Raw genomic sequence first — 18776 nt, 5'->3', positions numbered from 1 at the left:
AACCCCCCATACTAAAGTGAATCCTGGAAGTGCCCAAGTAGCTCTGCACCCTATGGGTAGTATAAAATTTCATATGATTTTTATTTGAATCTTTCGATTTTTATTAGAATACTTCTCTTTAAAAACTTTTGACTTATGCACCGATGCACGAGTTCAACATTTGACGTTTGAGCGGTGCCGTGTTATTTACGTTCCATTCCATTCTCTATACCTGAAACCATTTACTTTACCATTTACATCGTTTTAATAGAATTTATCGTCAATCTGCTTTATTATCAATTCTAGGTCGCATTCGACTCAGTAACGGAAATCTAGCTGTGGCAGGTAATATCATAGACTTAAAAAGAAGACGGTAATATTGTGTGGACTGCGAAGTGCGGATTCATAAGTGCGAAAATGCAAATAACAGTGCGGGATTGCATCGAATCATGTTGGTGTCTTCAGAGCACTTATTTGTTGGACTGTGAGGAATAACGCCGCTGAAGACACCGACTCGATTTCACGCACTTTTATTAGAATTTCCGCACTTGTAAAAACTTCTGCGATAGTCCAGTGGTGAAAGAAATGCGTAATATCCCAAGTAACATCATTGCATATTATCAATCCCAATGCCAATTTGGTAAATTAAGTCAGTTGTAAATATTTCTAATTATAACAAAGGTAACAATTATATACTAGTTGAAAACAGTTTGGCCAACTTTTTATATTGAATTTTTAAATTAAAAATTTCAAAACAAGATTTCTTCTATGTTTTTTTTTAATTGACCCTGAGCACAGTGTAAATATTTTTTATAGACTTCTATACCATTGAGTGATGATTTTTCAAAATTTGAGCTTGATCTGTTTTGTTTTCGATTTTTGACAGCATCGTAAGTGCGGGAAAGTCAGCAGAATTGGATTGCTTCAAATTCATCAACTATGGTGCACTTAACAAACTTCAAACAGCTGTATCTCAACGAAATCACAACCGATTTAGGCTCATTAGGCGTTCATTTGAAGGCGTAATCTTAAGCCTTAGACTTGGCTAAAATAACATAAATTTCAACACATTACGTTATTTGTAGCAAAAAATGTTGTTTGCAATCTTCCTCCAAAATTTTGATAAATTTTCAAAACTTCGTTCGTTTTATGTGAAGTGTTTCGAGAAAATGAGTCACTCACTATGAACTAGCAAATCATCCATCCAACATTAGAAAGTGTTCAATAGTTTTTCTTGCCCCTAGAGGTGAAAATTCCATTTTCATTTTTTATTATAATAGGGAAAGTGTACCAGTTATGGCCATAGTGGTTCCCTATTTGGCCATATGCAAAATTTGGAGAACTTTTATATTTTTAATCTTTTTGAATGTTTTAACATCAAGATTTATTCTTTAATTTACTGCTAAAACACAAAAGATTTTTCAAAATGTAAAGGCATTCAAAATATCACGTATGGCGAAATAGGGAACCACTATGGCCATAACTGGTACACCTACCCTATATCTATTTCATCATTCAAATCTGTATAATGTATCACAACTCGTTTTAAACTTTATTGAAATTACTACAAGGAACTTAAATATGTATCTCTAATTTAGGTTTATACACAAGTTCTGTATAATATTTTTTTGTAATAAAAGCCTTTTTATTCGATTGGATCAAAGATCTTAATTTTAATAAATTTCACTAGAAAATCCAATTTTTAATTCTACAGTTATTTCCAACGGGATGATATCAGGTATCCAAAATAGTAAATAGATTACCATTATCAAGCAACTTGGGACGTATTTGAGTTTTTTTCCGACCTTTGTATGAAAGGCCGCCACTGTGCAGAGGTGCAAAATGACCTTGTATCGATGGACATTTTTTTTCATAATAACGGCCTGTCGGGGCACCGTGACATAATCAACGTATAATAAAATACAGTCAACTCTCCCTTACTCGATATTTCGATACCGAATTAGATAACCATAATAAAAGTTGGTTTTCATGGCTACCTCGATGGTCCCTAGGATTGTAGTTGCAGTGGTTTTGTGTTCTGTAACTCGATACCTTCCTAACTCGATGGTCTCTTCGATATCGAGTTATGGAGAGTTGACTGTAAACAGTAATCATTCAAATTTTGAAATTTTAGCTCCCCTATGCTTAAACGATTTAGATTTTGAAGAGATTTGGTTGTACACACGTCATTTGAAGTTTATATGGAGATTACTGATTACTATGGAAAACGCCAACCTTTTGTGTTCAGCCCTCTATCTCTATTATATGGAAAAGTGAACAAAATCTTCCCATATAAATTCCTTCTAGCTGTGACTTTAACTAAGACCGTATTTTGATTGAATGTCATGATAAATTGTTATTCATCATTATAAAGTGGGTTTGCATGTAGAATGCTTCACCAGCTGTTCGTCAGACAGGAAGAAAAGTAATCCAGGCTACTATATTCTACAGCAAAAAGGCTCTGGAAATAATAGAATGATCATGTTAGCTTGATTATATTGCTGTTTGCGTTTGACGTGCAAACCTTGGCTAACTTGGTTTCAAATGCGGTAACACAAAGCAATCAAAGGATACTTAGCAACCATGATCCAAAGCACCGCTAACCTAGCAAAGAAATCCAAACTTTGACTTCGCTTTCCTTGTGAAAAATCTTACCGCGTTAGGTATTACCGCATTTGATATTTGCGTTTCAAACGCACACAGCAATACTTTGTTACTAATATCGTCGCGCCGACACCAAACCGGATCGTGCCAGTGAGACTCGCATTTTGAAATCAGTTTTTTAGTGTGACGCTGCATTCTTACGATGTTTATGAACACAAATATTAGTCGCGAAAGTTTTTCCCTATTTCTACCGGATTCATAATAATAATAAATTATCCTTACGTTCCATCAAAATGTGGTCTCCGGCAAAGCTGTAGCCGGGAAGATTTCACATGAGAAGAGTTTGTTAATTTTTCCATAGATTATTATGACGAGCAGTTAAAGATCTGAATACAAAAGGTTTGTCTTTTCCACAGTAATTTCGATACCAACTTCAAATGGCGTGTGCACAACCAAATCACTTCAAATTTCGGTAGAATGATTTTCGTCATAATTGGGTCCTAAAATGTTTAATGAAATCTCGTTTTTATTTTATGACACGAAAGAGCATGTTACTGCAACTATTCTAGCAATTTTTTCCGCTCAAATAACGGCTACATCATATTTAAACTTAAATTTGAAAATTGGGTCCATAAATGAACCTTGACACTTTTGGTCATGTTTGACGTTCGCTTAATCGACAAAAACACCACAGGGCTTTTAGTTTTAACACTGGGGTTGTTCCTATCTGACATTTCGGAAGGGACACGGAAAGCAAAATACACCCAAAATTTGAGTTTAAGCCAAAGAGTGTGACAAAATCTTAAACAATGTTTTTTGGACTTCAACAAAAGAAAAACATTAAAAAATTGAGTAAACATGTGTTTTTGGCCTAAACTTAAGCGTTTGGTTTGGGTGAGGACCACCTGGGAAGCTGGCAAAGCGCCAGCATGCTACCTTGGTGGACCCCCCTAAGCGTGTCATCGATGTTCGTTGCTGCATGGCTACGCAGCTAACCTGGAGGATGCGATGTGCAATAGCCCCTCTCCGAAGCAATGCCTTCTTGGTGGTCCCGGAGAGACGAAGGGTTTGGCGGCAATGGAAATGGTTTAGTGGGTCGGGGGTGTAGTCCTGTTTACTGCTTGCATGTAGTAAATGGTCCCCAACCCCACACGGCGTCTGTTGAGCAGATTATCCCCCCATTGCTTAGAAGAAAAAAAAAAAAAAGCTTTTGGCATTAAAATTAGGACAGGCTTTTAGGACCCTATTGACACCGTTTGAGCATAGGGGAGCGAAAACATCAAAGTTAGCATCAGTCTAGTATGTTATTCGCACAGTTGAAAACCGGAATTTTCTACACGCGAATAACGGATTTTTTCCATACCCATCCGCTGTCCAGCGCACTATGCCCGACGTTAGGTTCAACGCATAGATTTGAAGAAAAATCGGTTTTCACGTGTCGATGATTCCGGCTTTCAACTATGGAGACTTGAAACAGTACACTGAAATAAATCCATAAAGCTAATCTATCAGAAAAATCTAATAAGGTCAATTGTTCGCTCGACATATTCGTTTCAAATTTCATCCAATGCATTTCATATGCAAAACAGTTAGGATGCAACTATCGCTTTATAATCATTACAAACCTACGTTCTGGTTGACGTTATATGCGCGTCTGATATGCAGCACATGTCGAGTTATGAGCATAGCATATAACTTACACTGGCTTCTTAAAATTGTACATCCTATATGGATGATTGTCGTGTAGGTAGTATCGTGTTTGCATTTCAGGCAATGTTGCGAAAAAGAACAGTCACATCAACGCTCAGCTCATGTTTTAAATTGGATTTCTTGGTAAGTAAACCACTTTAACTAAGATTATTATAATCTGAAATAATGAAATCTTATTCCATAGATTAGATCCATCAATCTGGAGTCAACAAACTACTGAAAGGAACGCAGTGAAGCATCAATCCGCGAATATATCTTGGCAACTATTTCATGTTTTTTATCTTGGCAAGTTATCTAAAAATAACTAACTAAACTAACCCTTAATTATTGAAAAATCTTTCCTTTTATAGAACATCAATTCGACAACAAATTATTATAACAGACAGGACGCCAAAAGCCATTGGAAAAATGTCCATCCTGCAAAATTCCAAGCTTCCATAATAATTTGAAGATTCAATTCAATCAAAAAGAGGGCCTTTACTAATTTTGTTTATATATTTATAATGGAATAAGTAAATAAAAGTTTGGTAAACTTTTAACTTTTAAATCTGTTTTGATTATATTATTATTACATTCCAGGTAAGCTCCCCAACATAAATCATATGAAGAATAAAATAAAAAGAATAAGGATTCCACTTACGACCAAATAATTTTGCTCTTTGATTTCCATTGTGAAAGCATATAAGTTCCTCCACCGATCTACGCTGATAGGAATCGTATTCATCTCATATAATGATAACATGACAGCTAATAGAGCACACTATATGCATTGCATATAACATATAGTCGATGATTTCGGTCTTCGATAAATCTTATATGAATTTCTAATAGTGCAAAATTATATGCCTACCATATAACATCGACCTGGGAAGTAGGCTCAGTGTAGTTGGAATGCGTAAATTTTCAATGGCGCTTACGTGAATTATGCGAATATAGACATAAGAAACATCGAAAATCACAGATCACGGAGCAGGTAGGCCGCGAGGCCGTACTAATCACGTGGTCTAAAGTGAAATGTCATCATGATGGAAAATAACACTGTCAGATGCGTTGTTCGCTGAGCAAAAGCACGGATCGATAAGTCATCGATTTAAAATCAAATTATTCCTATATTTCGAAGCTGCAAAAGTACAAAGATCGAAAATTGTGTTAACTATAGGGCAATAGTGCCGTCTGTGGTTAAATTTGCTGAGTGAATCCCTCGAGGTAAGTGAAAATATATCTTTGAATGCTTCTAACCTTCGGAGCACATTACCTGCTCTTGTCGGTATCCAACCCCAAATATGGGCCACAATTGTCTTGAGCGAAATTCAAGATGACAGTGACATAAGACGGGCGACCTTGAAAATAAGCTGCTGCATTACTTGTCTGTATTACATCTTGTAGGTATTACAACTTCCAACAAGAAGAATTGTCCTTCTTTTAATTACCGCTATTTTTTTTCAAAAGTTGCACTTGTAAAGTGATTATCGACATCATAGTTTTTAAACGTTTTCATCAATGATTTTTTCTTCTTTTTAATCATGGCTGTTCTTTAGCGATGCATTTTTTAAATAATTGTCAGTTAATAGTCTAATGCCCATTCCAGACTATGTTGATCATCAATTGATATAACGCTTTGAAAGAGGGCGTAGAGGTCTCTAACATTAAACATGTGAAAACGAAATCAAGTACCAGTATTAGGGGATGGTACACAAATTATGTCACCGCTAAATTTCGACTTTTTCGACCCCCTCCACCCCCTTTGTCACGTGTTTTGTATGAGTCCTTCCAAATTTTGTAAGGCTTGTGTATTGGACCGATTTGAATTAAATTTTCATAGCACGTCAGAAATAACTTGCATTTGAAAGTATTTTTTTTTTTCAATCACGAGCTCAAAAGTAATAACAATTTGATTTAAGTGAAATTTTTGAAGAAGAAATATAAACGATTTATTTGAAAATAGGAAAGCCCTAAACAAAAACTGTCTTCAGCAACCTAGACCATCTCGTTCAAATATACAACTTTGTTGAAAATATCATTAGTCTATTTTTAAATTTTTTCGAATTATATCAATTATTAAAATTTGTCAAAAATTCACTCTAGTCAATTCTTTATTGCTTTTGAACTCGGATCTAAGCCATTTTGTATGGAAAATTGAAAAATTGGCAAGTGTATTGTCCAATACTGTATGTCAGTCAATGCGAGCACCTAATAATCAGTCTTCTACTTTCAGGATTTCACGGCTTTGGCGAAATGAAACTGCATGTTGCGTTTCTGATAGCGGCATCATTATGCTTGCTCCATAAACCATTCGCTGTAGCGGACAATTTCGAAGAGAATGATTTTGCTGAATTTGAGGATTTCGACGAGGATGAGTTTATTGTGGGAAATGCAGCCGGCGACCAACAATCAGCTGGTAGTGTCGACTCCAATGCTAATGTAGGGAAATCCAATCTCAATGCCAATGCAGCTCAAGACGATGCTAATGATTTTGCTGAAATTGATGATAGTGAAGATGATGCCGTGGTGGAAGACGAGGAGAATGAATTTGAGCACTTCCAAGATGAGGAGGAGTTTGAAGGTTTTCCCGGTACGATGAATGACCAGGATGAAGTTAAATTGGCCGATACAAAAAAATCCGAACCTAAGTTGACCATGGCCAAGGTACCAATGCACTTTAGGACGCACTGGGATTCATATTGGTTGGAGATGCTGATGCTAGCCGGTTTGTTGGCCTATTTCGCAAACTATTTGTTTGGCAACAAGAAGAACTCATCCATTGCCAATCTGTGGCTAACGACCCACAAGACCTTACTGGAGGACAATTTTGTACTGGTCGGCGACGATGGTAAAAAAGAAACCGAAACTTCCACTCTAAGCTTTATCAAGGAAAGTGAAAGCATTTACACGCTCTGGTGCAGTGGACGAACCTGCTGCGAAGGAATGTTGGTGGAGCTGAAAATGATCAAACGACAGGATCTCGTTTCGCTGATTGCCGGAATAATGAAACCCGTTCAGGATCAGTTACATATCAAGGTTGAGATGTCTCCGGATTCCATGGACAATTTCGTCTTTTGCATCGCATCCAAAAAGCAAGCTACAAAGATGTTCAAAGAAATGAACGATTTGGTAAGTTGAATGAAATTATTCGAATTGTTACACAACGGATTGGAATGTCTCCACCGATGCACTATGACCCAGAAAGCAGACTTACTCGAAAAGATACAGTGAGAGCATTAGAATGAAACTTTAGAACTATTTTCTACAAAGTTCGGCGGTACAAGGTCGGCGGTGATATAGATCATGGTTGCTAAGTATTCTTGATTACTTTGTGTTAAATTCCATTGTTGAAGCCAGGAGCTTGTTTGGATTGGATCAAGGAATATTCCCCATCCTTGTTCTTGAAAGCAGTCCGAATGAGATTATCAAAAAGAAACATAAATGTTGCTAGTATCCAATCTACGAAATATACCGTAACTACGCTAACGCTAACGCTAACGCTAATTCCATTGTTGAAGCCAGGAGCATTGCAATTCCAAAATGTGAAGTAAAATTTGAATCCGTGATTATAGACGATGATCTTAAACTCTTGATCCGTCTTAAAAACGTGAGGAGAAGGCAATTTCAACGCACTCGTGATCCTGCTTTGAAAATTATATGGCAGGATTTGCAGAAAGAAATCAAGAAACGTTTTGCAGATTTAAGAAACAAAAATTTTGAAAATAAAATTCCTTCCCCTTGGTTATGCGACCTTGCCGCGATGGGAGGGCATAATCCATTAGTTCATATGATGGAAACCAAAGGCGTAACCTGTAGTGGTGGTATCACATTTTGGCATTTTTTGCTTTAAGCCGCGTCATAATTCATATGGCATAGACGCAATAATATCTCGGATGTGATCCAACGGAAATTCTGCGTCATTGATAGAATTGATGCCCATTTCAAATCATTAATCTATTCGAAGTGGACATTAATACTATTGGTAACGTTCAGTTTGCCTTTTGCTAACCAGAATGATCCGTAGCCACTCTTACTATTAGCTAGCTAGATACATCGTTATCATATACGACGTAGGGAATACTTAGGAACTCTTAGGAAAATCACTAGTAGATTCACTGAGTAGAAATAAGTGGCGACAATCTTATTTTAATATGGTTTTTACATTGCCGTAATAAGAAATACCTCTTTTGTAACAGCGGTATAAATAATCTAATTCCAGCTTCATTTTCGCAAAATTTACAAGTAGAAAGTAGGCGTTGTGAAGCATTGCATTTGCCACTGAAAAGTGAATCTTGTAGGAGACTGTAATAGAAGCCTAAGGTAACTTTACTCTTCAATATTCACTATAAAAATGACTATGGAAAGTAAGACGCTGAAATCGATCATAAGAGGAAATTCGAAAAATTGTTGAACAGACAAGGAAAGCGATTTTTTTTTAAGGATATATGAACGTAATGACCTATAAATACTTTTAACAACAAAAAATGAATTTAACTAGAACTACTACTAAACGGCCTAATTTTGTTAAGACTTGACGACAATTGACGTTTAAGACTCTAATCTTACGTTTAAGACAGGAGAAAACAGAATAGCCACGGTGTCTCTGGTAGAACAACATTAATATAAAAAAATCAGTATCGCTCAAACATCTACCAAGTGAAAGCTTAGGCTTTCCCCTTTCATTTGAGACCGGTTTGGAAATGTTCTATCGGGGGGTCCTGAACGTTTCTTTCAAAACAGTACGATGCCGTTTTTTTCATTACTGATTCTTAAATTATGGTCCACACAGTCATTTTCTCTCATGCTTATCTAGGTAGCCATGAGAAATTTTGCTACGAATAGTTAACCAATTAATAAAAAGAACTTAGCATTATACCATTTTTTTAATCCAATTATTTAATCCAAATTTAATTCCAAGTAAATACGGTCAATGCGGTTAACAAATGCTCACTATTGTACATTACTATAGCTCGAAGAAACTGTCAATCATACGCTTCGGAGTTCTCCGAAACCTTAACACGATTCCAAGCAACTTAAAAATCAAAATGCACGGTTTCACTGGCTTGTATTTGCTCAATCCACTTCCTGTGATTTTACAAAACTCTGGGATATTATAGCGCAATATATGAAACTTCGAGCTTTTGCGTAAGCCTGCTTCAATTCACGTTTTCTAAAAGTTCTCAACCTTTTCTGCAAAATCATCAACAACTTTCATGTACCTGATCAAATTGATCAAGCGCCTGAAATACATTTTTTCATTGAAAAGAGTTAATTTAGAGAATAGTAAGATAACTTACAGTTGCTAGCAGGCTTAGATCCCCATTCACATAAAAACATTCCGATTTTTCAATAGCTTCTGACAGTTTGGGCTGGTGAATCCATATTTGCTATGGCGTTGGCAACTGCTGATCCTCACGAGTGATAAAACGAATTAATTTTAAGGTCATTTTTATGAATCACATAATCAAACTGCTGATCTTTACCAATGAATAGATCAATAGATTCTACTTTTTTGTAGATAGCATTTACAACTCCTAGCGTTATATGCAAGGACGGTGGTGAGCAAAGATTAACTATTTGTACGCCGGGTGATACATTGCGCAGTGGCTCGTCAGTACAATTGAAGAACTCGCCAGTTTATAGTCCGAGCCAAGACTTTTCCATTTCGTGGACATCTCGCGTGATGTGACCAAGGGTTCGTCGATGTCCAGCTACATTGTAGAGATCTTTTTTTATTGCGCGGTGCAGTATGAGCAAGAAAATGTTGAACTATGTTCCATTATTCCGCAAAGCAGATTAACAATCTTCAAATCTCCAGCAACGAAGCACTTGAAATTGTTCAAATGCAACAGTGTCGTCCAGATTTTCTCAATATTGCCATATTTTTCTAGAACGCCAGGAGCAACAGCATTTTTACGCCAGTATCCTTACATCGGCCTTGACTCCTGGTGACGTCAGAACTATGTTCGATAAACGACATGGTAACCTTAAAGGACCCTCCTCCTCCTCCATCGACACCAATTTTGCAGAACGAACTGCCCATGTCAACCCCCCTTTTGGACGTCACATAATCAACCAACCCCTGAACGTTATTAAAGTATATTACAGGTTTTATTACCGTTTCTGCTTTCTCGAATATATGAAAGTGTAGATGTGCTACCTAATAAAAACCCTGTTAAGTCTGCTGATTTTGAAAGCGATGTTTGGGGCGATTCCAACATCCAAACCCCTGATAATAATTGGCCCTCTCCATCTGTCGGTTTGTGTCTCATATATTGGGAAAACGCGGATCCGCCATCGCGAGCAGTCTGAATGATGCTGACCAAGTTGCGTTGCGTTGTAGCATTCGTGCAAATATGACGCATGCCTTTGTGCTTCTCTGAGTAGCAAATCGAACACAAGTTCAATTGGAACTTCCTTTTTGCATTATCGGTAGTACTGGGTCTACCACGTTTTCCTTTTAGTTTTGGTGAGATTGTTGTTCTCGCAGAATTACATATTTCACACAAACATATGTTATTGCTTCGAGTGAAAAGTTTCAAATTGTGTTTATATTTGTACAGAGCTATATTCAAAGGTTTATTTTGGTTGCTGCACGAATATACCTCAAACGTGCGAGCTCGACATATTTTTGTAGGATAATACCAAGCTTTAAAAAAGTGGTTGCAGACACTGCTTCTTCAAACACAGTACGCAAACCTTTGAACGATTATCCTTGTGACTTTGTGCAAAATTGTGATATATTTATTTCAATTATTAACTGACATGTTGACACAATCAATAAAAGTATAAACTTATCACGCGACACAAGCACCAATTCTTTGCTGTACAACCTTAGAACACGACAACTCAAGCAACACTGCCGAAACAAAAACAAGTTTGTATCATGGACATATTTGTCATGGCCTTCTACGTTTCGATTGAGTTGTCATCATATCGTCCCCTTAATGCTACAATTAGATAAGAAGGTGATGGTTAATCGCAGAGAATATAATTGGAAAATAAATTTTAACTTGTGTATTGCGAATTAAACGCTTCTGAGCTGTGGATATTTATTTCTAATTAAGTCTTATTGGGGCAAACGCTCCCTAATTAGTAGAGGTAGCTCCAATAGTGGAGATAGTGTGTTTTGACATGTTTCGCATTAATAAATGATAAGGTGATATTTTTCTATGATGCGCGATATAAAAATGATGCAAGTAAACGAATAATATCTATGGAATTTAACCGTAAAACTATTTAAAACAATTATTTTGCTTAAAAATTTGGCTCCTTTGCACCTATAGTGGTGCAACAGTACCCATAGGGGAGGGTCCCATAAGAAATCAATGGTTTGTGCCACTAAAGGAAAATTAAAATCATTCTTAAAACATACCTCCACTAAAGGAACAGTGTTCCTATTATTGGTGCAAGGATTTTTGCAGGGAAATTTCAAATGAAACTTGGTTGTTATACATTTGAATGGTAGAAGGATTGGAAATCTATCTATGATACGTTAAAATCGTATATTTCATGATTTTATCACCATGTTTTAGCAGTTTTCCCTTAGGTGCACCACTAATGGTACATTTGCCCTAATCTAATTAATCGAATTGACATCTTGAAGTCAAAAATTTCAAATTAAGATTCAAATTATCAGTGCGATACTGATTTTTTTATATTAATGTTTTCTACCAGAGACACCGTGAGCACTTGAATGACAAATTAATCTAAACCATTTCGATTAGACAGTATTAGTAATGACACTACTACACTACTATTTCAAACAAATTCTGATGGAGCTGCTGATTTTCACAATGCTTCCTTTTCTCAGAAGCAAGGGAATATAGGTACTTTTCAAAAACTACCACGTCACAATACTAATAAAAAAACAGTGTTCATGTGGGCGCCATTGCCTAGTCCGTCTGAGTATTGGTCCTGGTAGAGGGGAAACTTGGCAAAAGCCAGACCGAGGGTTCAGCCTTGACAAGTTAAGCTGTCAGGCAGCTCCAACTGAAAACCATACAAAAAAAATTGAAAATAAAATTTCTCAATTGGACCCTGGCTCTAAGCCCTTTTGGAAATTATCTAAAATCTTGAAAAAAACCTCAGAAGCCAATACCGGCATTGAAAGATGAAAACAAATTATTACTAACTAATTGCGAAAAAGCTCAAAAACTTGCTATGCAGTTTGAAAGTGCGCACAATTTTAATTTAGGACTTACTAGTCCAATTGAAAATCAAGTTACTCAGGACTTTGAAAATATTCTCAATCAAGAGAACGTTTTCGAAAAGAGACTGATTTGGAAAAAGTGAGAACTATTATTAAAAAAATCAAAAATATGAAAGCTCCTGGCGATGATGGAATTTTCTACATCCTCATCAAGAAACTTCCAGAAAGTAGCTTATCATTTTTAGTTGATATATTCAACAAATGTTTTCAATTAGCATATTTTCCTGACAAATGGAAAAATGCTAAGGTTGTTCCAATTTTAAAACCAGACAAAAATCCAGCATAAGCTTCTAGCTATCGTCCAATCAGTTTGCTTTTCTCCATCAGTAAACTTTTTGAAAATGTCATTTTGAACAGAATGATGGCCCACATCAACGAAAACTCAATTTTTGCCAATGAACAACTCGGATTCCGCCATGGACATTCGACCACTCATCAACTTTTACGTGTAACAAATTTGATCCGTTCCAACAAAACTGAAGGCTACTCTACTGGTCTTGCCCTTCTAGACAAAGAAAAAGCATTCGACAGTGTTTGGCATGAAGGTTTGATCGTAAAATTGAAAAACTTTAATTTTCCAACATACATTGTTAGAATAATTCAAAGTTATCTGTCAAATCGTACACTTCAGGTTAATTATCAGAACTCCAGATCTGGAAGACTTCCTGTAAGAGCTGGTGTTCCCCAAGGCAGCATTTTGGGACCAATATTATACAATATTTTCACATCTGACTTACCTGAGTTACCTCAGGGATGTCAAAAATCTTTGTTTGCGGAGGACACAGGCCTCTCCGCCAAAGGACGAAGCCTGCGTGTCATCTGTAGTCGATTGCAAAAAAGTTTGGATATTTTTTCTTCATACTTGCAAAAATGGAAGATTTCTCCTAATGCTTCCAAAACTCAACTAATAATTTTCCCACATAAACCAAAAGCTCTTTATTTGAAACCTTCAAGTAGACATGTTGTTACGATGAGAGGGGTTCTAATAAATTGGTCAGATGAAGTTAAGTATCTAGGGCTCATGCTAGATAAGAATTAAACTTTCAAAAATCACATTGAGGGCATTCAAGCCAAATGTAACAAATATGTAAAATGTCTCTATCCACTTATTAATAGAAAATCAAAACTTAGTCTTAAGAACAAGCTTTTGATATTCAAACAAATTTTCAGGCCAGCCATGTTGTATGCTGTACCAATATGGACTAGCTGTTGTAATACCAGGAAGGAAGCTCTGCAGAGAATTCAAAATAAAATTTTGAAAATGATTCTGAGGCTTCCTCCCTGGTATAGTACCAATGAGTTACATTGAATATCCAATGTTGAAACATTGGAACAAATGTCAAATAAAATAATCAATAACTTCAGGCAAAAATCGTTTCAATCTTCTATTGCCACGATTAATGCGTTATATGTTTAGGTTAAGTTAGGTTAAGTAAATTGAAAACTTTTTTTTTCTCTTATAAGCAGGTGAAATCAACTCACCTGTAAAAAATCTGAACTGCTACGGCAAATGAAATGTAATATGTTGTTAACAAAATGTTAATAAAATCTTAGATTTGTTTTACCAAATTAGGATGATAGTGTTGTTTAATAACACAGAACACCTAGATATAAGAAATAATGAATGTAATGTTTGAAATGATACTAAAAAAAATTACTTTGTGTTACCGCATTTGAAGCCAAGTTCGACCAGATTTGCACGTCAAATGCAAACAGCAATATTTTCCATACAAAATGACCAAATTTGGTGACTTGGATCTTGGCTCTTATCCAATAGGAATAGCGATAAAGAGCCGCCAGTACCACCCTTAAAGAAAACTTGTTTAAAAAAATTCGAAAAAAAATCTGATCTTACTTTGAATTGGTTCCATCAACATTCTCGTTGAAATATCTCGTTGTCCATTTTTTTTCTCTTCTTCTTTCTGACATTACGTTTCAACTGGGACAGAACCTGCTTCTCAGCTGTTTTTGCGATTGTTGCATCTGTATATCATATGGCAGGTACGAGCGTATGCTATGACCAGGAGTCAAGAAAATTACTTTAACGCAAACCGGTGGGAATCAAACCAACGAACCTCAGCTTGGTTTTGCTGAATAGTTGCGTGTTTACCACTACGGCCATCTATGCCTCCATTTATTTGTTCATAGAATAGATTTAAGATTTAGAAATTCCTCCATTTCGAACACCTTGAAGAATTTATCCAGAAATTTCTCAAGAAAGTCCTCCAGGGATTTGCCATGTGATGCTTCCAGGCAGTTTTCTAGGATTCGCTACAAGATTTTTATACGAAACTTCTTAAATATTTCCACCAGCATCTCCAATTATCTGAGAAATCTCCAGGACTTCCGTTCATAAGTTCTTCGAGAATTCAACCAGTATTGAATTACACACAAAACAAACAAACAAAACAGCTCATGCAAAATTTGAAAAATATTCAAACAAAATGTGTTACGAACGGGTGGGTGTCGAAAATTACCATTTTTGGCGTTATGAAAGATGTGAATGAACTCTTAATATTTTTTTATAAATTTTCATGCCCCATGATACGAGAATTCTCTATTCATTTTTATACAGATTTATATCAATATTTTGAACAAATCTGTGAAAAACTTTGGCATTATTGAAGCAAATTTTAATAGGGCAAAAGCCCCGTTTTTGGTTATACACTGTTTAACATAGCCAATCAACATAAAACCATGAACCATCAGCATGATTGATTAATCATTTCGTCCAAAAAACTCGGTATCTTAACCAATTTAAACATCAAGAGGGCTTGAACATAATCATGAATCAGTTTAAATTACATCGAACTGTCAATTGCTGATCTAACGCAAAGCTAAAATGCATAGATAGCGTTCTTCTAGAATAGGAATTAGTGCATCTTAAAATTTCTAGTAATAACTTTGGAAGAAAAATTACCACAACCATTTAACTGACAAGATGACACAGGGTACCGTAAATATTCATTTCAATTTGAAAAACTTTCGTAGCCTTACCCCACTTTTGACCGGCAATAGGTCTGTTGAGATGATTAATTGAATATTTTGAATCAATTATCAAAAGATAACAATCTTTTCTCATTTGTCTCACGAGTAACTTTGTAAACAACCACAAAAGTCAATGTTCAGTTTAAAAAACCAATGATTTTTATCTGTTTTATATTGGTAGAACTCGTTTGGATATTGAAACACAGTAAATGAAATTCTCTGATTTTCCCTGACTTTCCAGGTCAAAATGTAATTCCCTGACATTCCCTGACTTTCCAGTTTTTTCCAAGTAGTCTACACCCTGTTTGTAGATAACAAAAAAAAGTAATAATAATAATTTCATTGAATGAAATGCAGAAATTTTCTATAAAAATGTTGATTATCTTTATTTTGATTAACACCATACCCTTTGTATGGTGTTAATCAAAATTAAGATGGTCAACATTTTCAAACAATGTTGTAGAAGATTAAGGTTGTCTAAAGTTTCATTCTAAAGCTCTAAATGGCGTAAACGCATATTTTCGCTTAAATCTGCTTGTTGGACCACTGTGTAATGGTTCCTAAATGAAAGTCAATCAATACTTATAATCTATATTCTTATTATTTCAGAGCAAATTTTGCACTCTAGTCAACAAAACTGAGGAAAAGTACAACATACCTGGTTACTCATTGTTATCGGAGATCGCCGAGGCATCTTCCAGCTTGTTAGATAGTAGACTGATAGCAGCTTTGAATAAGTATTCACACCTAATAGAGTATATACATGTGTCGGACCAGTTTAGTGGCCCGGTTCAGCAGGAAGATCCCAACACCTTGAAGCAACCCGAAGTTAAGCGTATTTTACATTGCGGCTTCAACATGCCAGCAAAGATCGATATGGAAGAGATGAAACCGCTTTTGGTTCTTGTATTTTATCTCATGGAACGTATCAAGCGCTTCCGCCTTTCGAAAGAGGTAACTTGGTCTATTTTCTAGTTACAGTACTGTTTTTGTTAACTTGTTCACCTCATCTTTACAGGGCAAATCAAAGTCTGACAAAAACCGAGCTCGCGTCGAGGAGGAATTCATGAAAAATACTCATGCCGCCCGCGCCGAGGCTGCTGCACAAAGACGCGAAGAGAAGCGTAAGGCCGAAAAGGAGAAGGTCCTGGCCAACGATGACCCGGAGAAGCAAAGACGTTGGGAGGAGAAGGAGCGAAAACGTCTGGAGAAAAAGCGTCCCAAGATGAAACAGTTGTCAATCAAGGCACTTTAAAGAGACGATCAAACGTGTCAAGAGATTCGATTTGCAGTTTTCTGCCCGATTATCTCAAACATAAAACCTCACACATTGTTAAGCTAGTGAATAACATAATTATTCGTCGGTAGAAAAATCTATGAATCATTTTCTTGAGGTTAGTAGCAAAGAAGTTTGTGGACAAAAATAAAGGAGTTTTCTTTGCCCTGTAAACCAAATATGTTTTTTTTTATATATATTCTTGCTATTATTCAGTAGCTATCGGACATTCTGAGTTTCAATATTATGCATCTCTCGGGCACCGAGCCTCGCAGCTAATATGTGAATAGTGCGCTGTGTTCATAAAAATCGTAAGAATGCAGCGCCACACTAAAACACTGATTTTAAAATGCGGCGAGTTGAGGCGTGCCACAAGACATTGGTCTTAACCTTTACAGTCCTTGGTACCGACATCAAAGTTTTATAATTCTATAGTTTCGATCGAATTTGAGTCTCACTGTCGCGATCCGGTTTGGTGGCAGTGCGACAATAAGAAGACGTAACCTACTCCCGGCGCTTTTAATTGTTTTTGGCAGTGAAGCTTTTGAACGCTACTCTGTCCATAAACACATATCCGTATCACAAGCAAACAATTTCCGTTACGAAAAAAACCTGGACCGCCTGAAAATCGAACCCAGGCGTTTTCAGCATGGTTTTGTAGCTACGGACGTTACTACTAACTAGGCTAAGAAAGACCGCTCCATTCTCAACAGATCAGTCCGATAGTCAACTAACTGGTTGAACAGTAAAACTATTGATGAATAATCAATTCACTGCGCATGAGCATTGATGACCGTACAATTCGTAGTTGCTACTCCGTGATTGACCAATATAATCGAAATTGCACAAAAAACCAACAGAAGGAGCTTGGGAGTAGCTTACCATCTACAATGTATGATTTCTAGAATTCCACATATTATTAAGTCAATAACGGCGCCGGCCATGTCATTACGGTCATCGGGGAAGGGAAGGAATGTTAGTGTGGCATTAGACTGGCCCTAAAACAAAAAAGTTGTGTAACTCAATGGTGCACCCTCTATATATGTGCCTTAGGGTAAGAAAAAAGCTCTCCCAAAATTTCAACTCATTTGGTTGCTCCCCCAGCTGGCGCATTCAATTTGAAGTTTGTATGGAATATTCGTTTCAAATATATTGAAAATTGACCCTATGTCACTGTTTCGTTCGATATACTAGTTAATCGCGTTCAATTGAGCCCAGAATGACAAGTTCACTAGTTAATACCCTAATGAACATAGTTGCAGAAGGTTATATCTGAATTTAAGCTCATTTTAATTAACCTCGTGGTCCTGACCTGTTGTTGAAAGTTAGGCTTAGATCAGCACTCCCGTACAATCACTTATATGCAAGCGCTTTGTGCAGCTGCTCGCCCTGCGTCATAGGTGGCCATGATGCGCTTAGTGGCTACCACCCAGCTATGTTGAAGAAATACTAAGCAGTATTGTATGCTCTGGACAGCAAGTTAATTTGCTCCAAACTGACTTGCGTAAATTGACTCGCAATAAGTCAAAATTTTTTGTCATTGGTTACTTTAATGCCAAACATCGGTCATGGAATAATTCTCAAAGTAATTCCAACGGCAGAATTTTATTTGATGAGTGCTCTTCAGGATATTTCTCAATTCAATACCCTGATAGCCCCACATGTTTTTCCTCTTCTAGAAATCCATCTACGATTGATTTGGTCTTAACCGACTCTAGTCATCTTTGTAGCCAATTAGTTACTCATGCTGATTTTGATTCTGATCATGTCCCTGTTACATTTCAAATATCCCAAGAAGCGATTCTCAATCCTATCAGCTCCACTTTCAATTATTTACGAGCCGACTGGAATATATATAAAACGTATGTTGACTCTAATCTTGATGTTAACATTTCTTTAGAAACTAAACTTGATATTGACAATGCTCTTGAAACTTTAACAAATTCCATTGTTGAAGCCCGGAGCATTGCAATTCCAAAATGTGAAGTAAAATTTGAATCCGTGATTATAGACGATGATCTTAAA

At 36.4% G+C, this 18776-nt stretch overlaps 1 protein-coding gene and 1 long non-coding RNA gene across 2 annotated transcripts; both read left to right on the top strand.

The window, feature by feature from the left end:
* The first annotated feature begins 4014 nt into the window (after nucleotides 1-4014).
* On the top strand, nucleotides 4015-4840 carry LOC110675587. The gene is made up of 2 exons (XR_002499631.1): nucleotides 4015-4416; nucleotides 4478-4840. It is a non-coding gene; the product is annotated as an uncharacterized LOC110675587 (long non-coding RNA).
* A 477-nt stretch (nucleotides 4841-5317) lies between these two features.
* On the top strand, nucleotides 5318-16926 carry LOC5564195 (coiled-coil domain-containing protein 47). Its single transcript, XM_001648485.2, has 4 exons — nucleotides 5318-5499; nucleotides 6509-7404; nucleotides 16085-16429; nucleotides 16494-16926. The coding sequence occupies exons 2-4, from the start codon at nucleotides 6529-6531 to the stop codon at nucleotides 16728-16730; spliced, it is 1458 nt and encodes a 485-aa protein (XP_001648535.1). The 5' UTR covers nucleotides 5318-5499; nucleotides 6509-6528; the 3' UTR covers nucleotides 16731-16926.
* The last annotated feature ends 1850 nt before the right edge of the window (nucleotides 16927-18776 follow it).

Source organism: Aedes aegypti, chromosome 2, assembly GCF_002204515.2.
Source record: "Aedes aegypti strain LVP_AGWG chromosome 2, AaegL5.0 Primary Assembly, whole genome shotgun sequence".
Lineage (NCBI taxonomy): Eukaryota > Metazoa > Arthropoda > Insecta > Diptera > Culicidae > Aedes > Aedes aegypti.
The sequence above is the reverse complement of the archived record's forward strand: the minus strand, read 5'-3'. Positions and strand labels throughout refer to the sequence as shown.

Excerpts from the sequence above, each read along its gene's own strand:
- LOC5564195 (XM_001648485.2), top strand. The coding sequence starts at position 6,529 with ATGAAACTGCATGTTGCGTTTCTGATAGCGGCATCATTATGCTTGCTC. Across the intron at positions 7,405-16,084 it reads TCAAAGAAATGAACGATTTG|AGCAAATTTTGCACTCTAGT; the intron begins GTAAGTTGAATG and ends TTATTATTTCAG. Across the intron at positions 16,430-16,493 it reads GCTTCCGCCTTTCGAAAGAG|GGCAAATCAAAGTCTGACAA; the intron begins GTAACTTGGTCT and ends TCATCTTTACAG.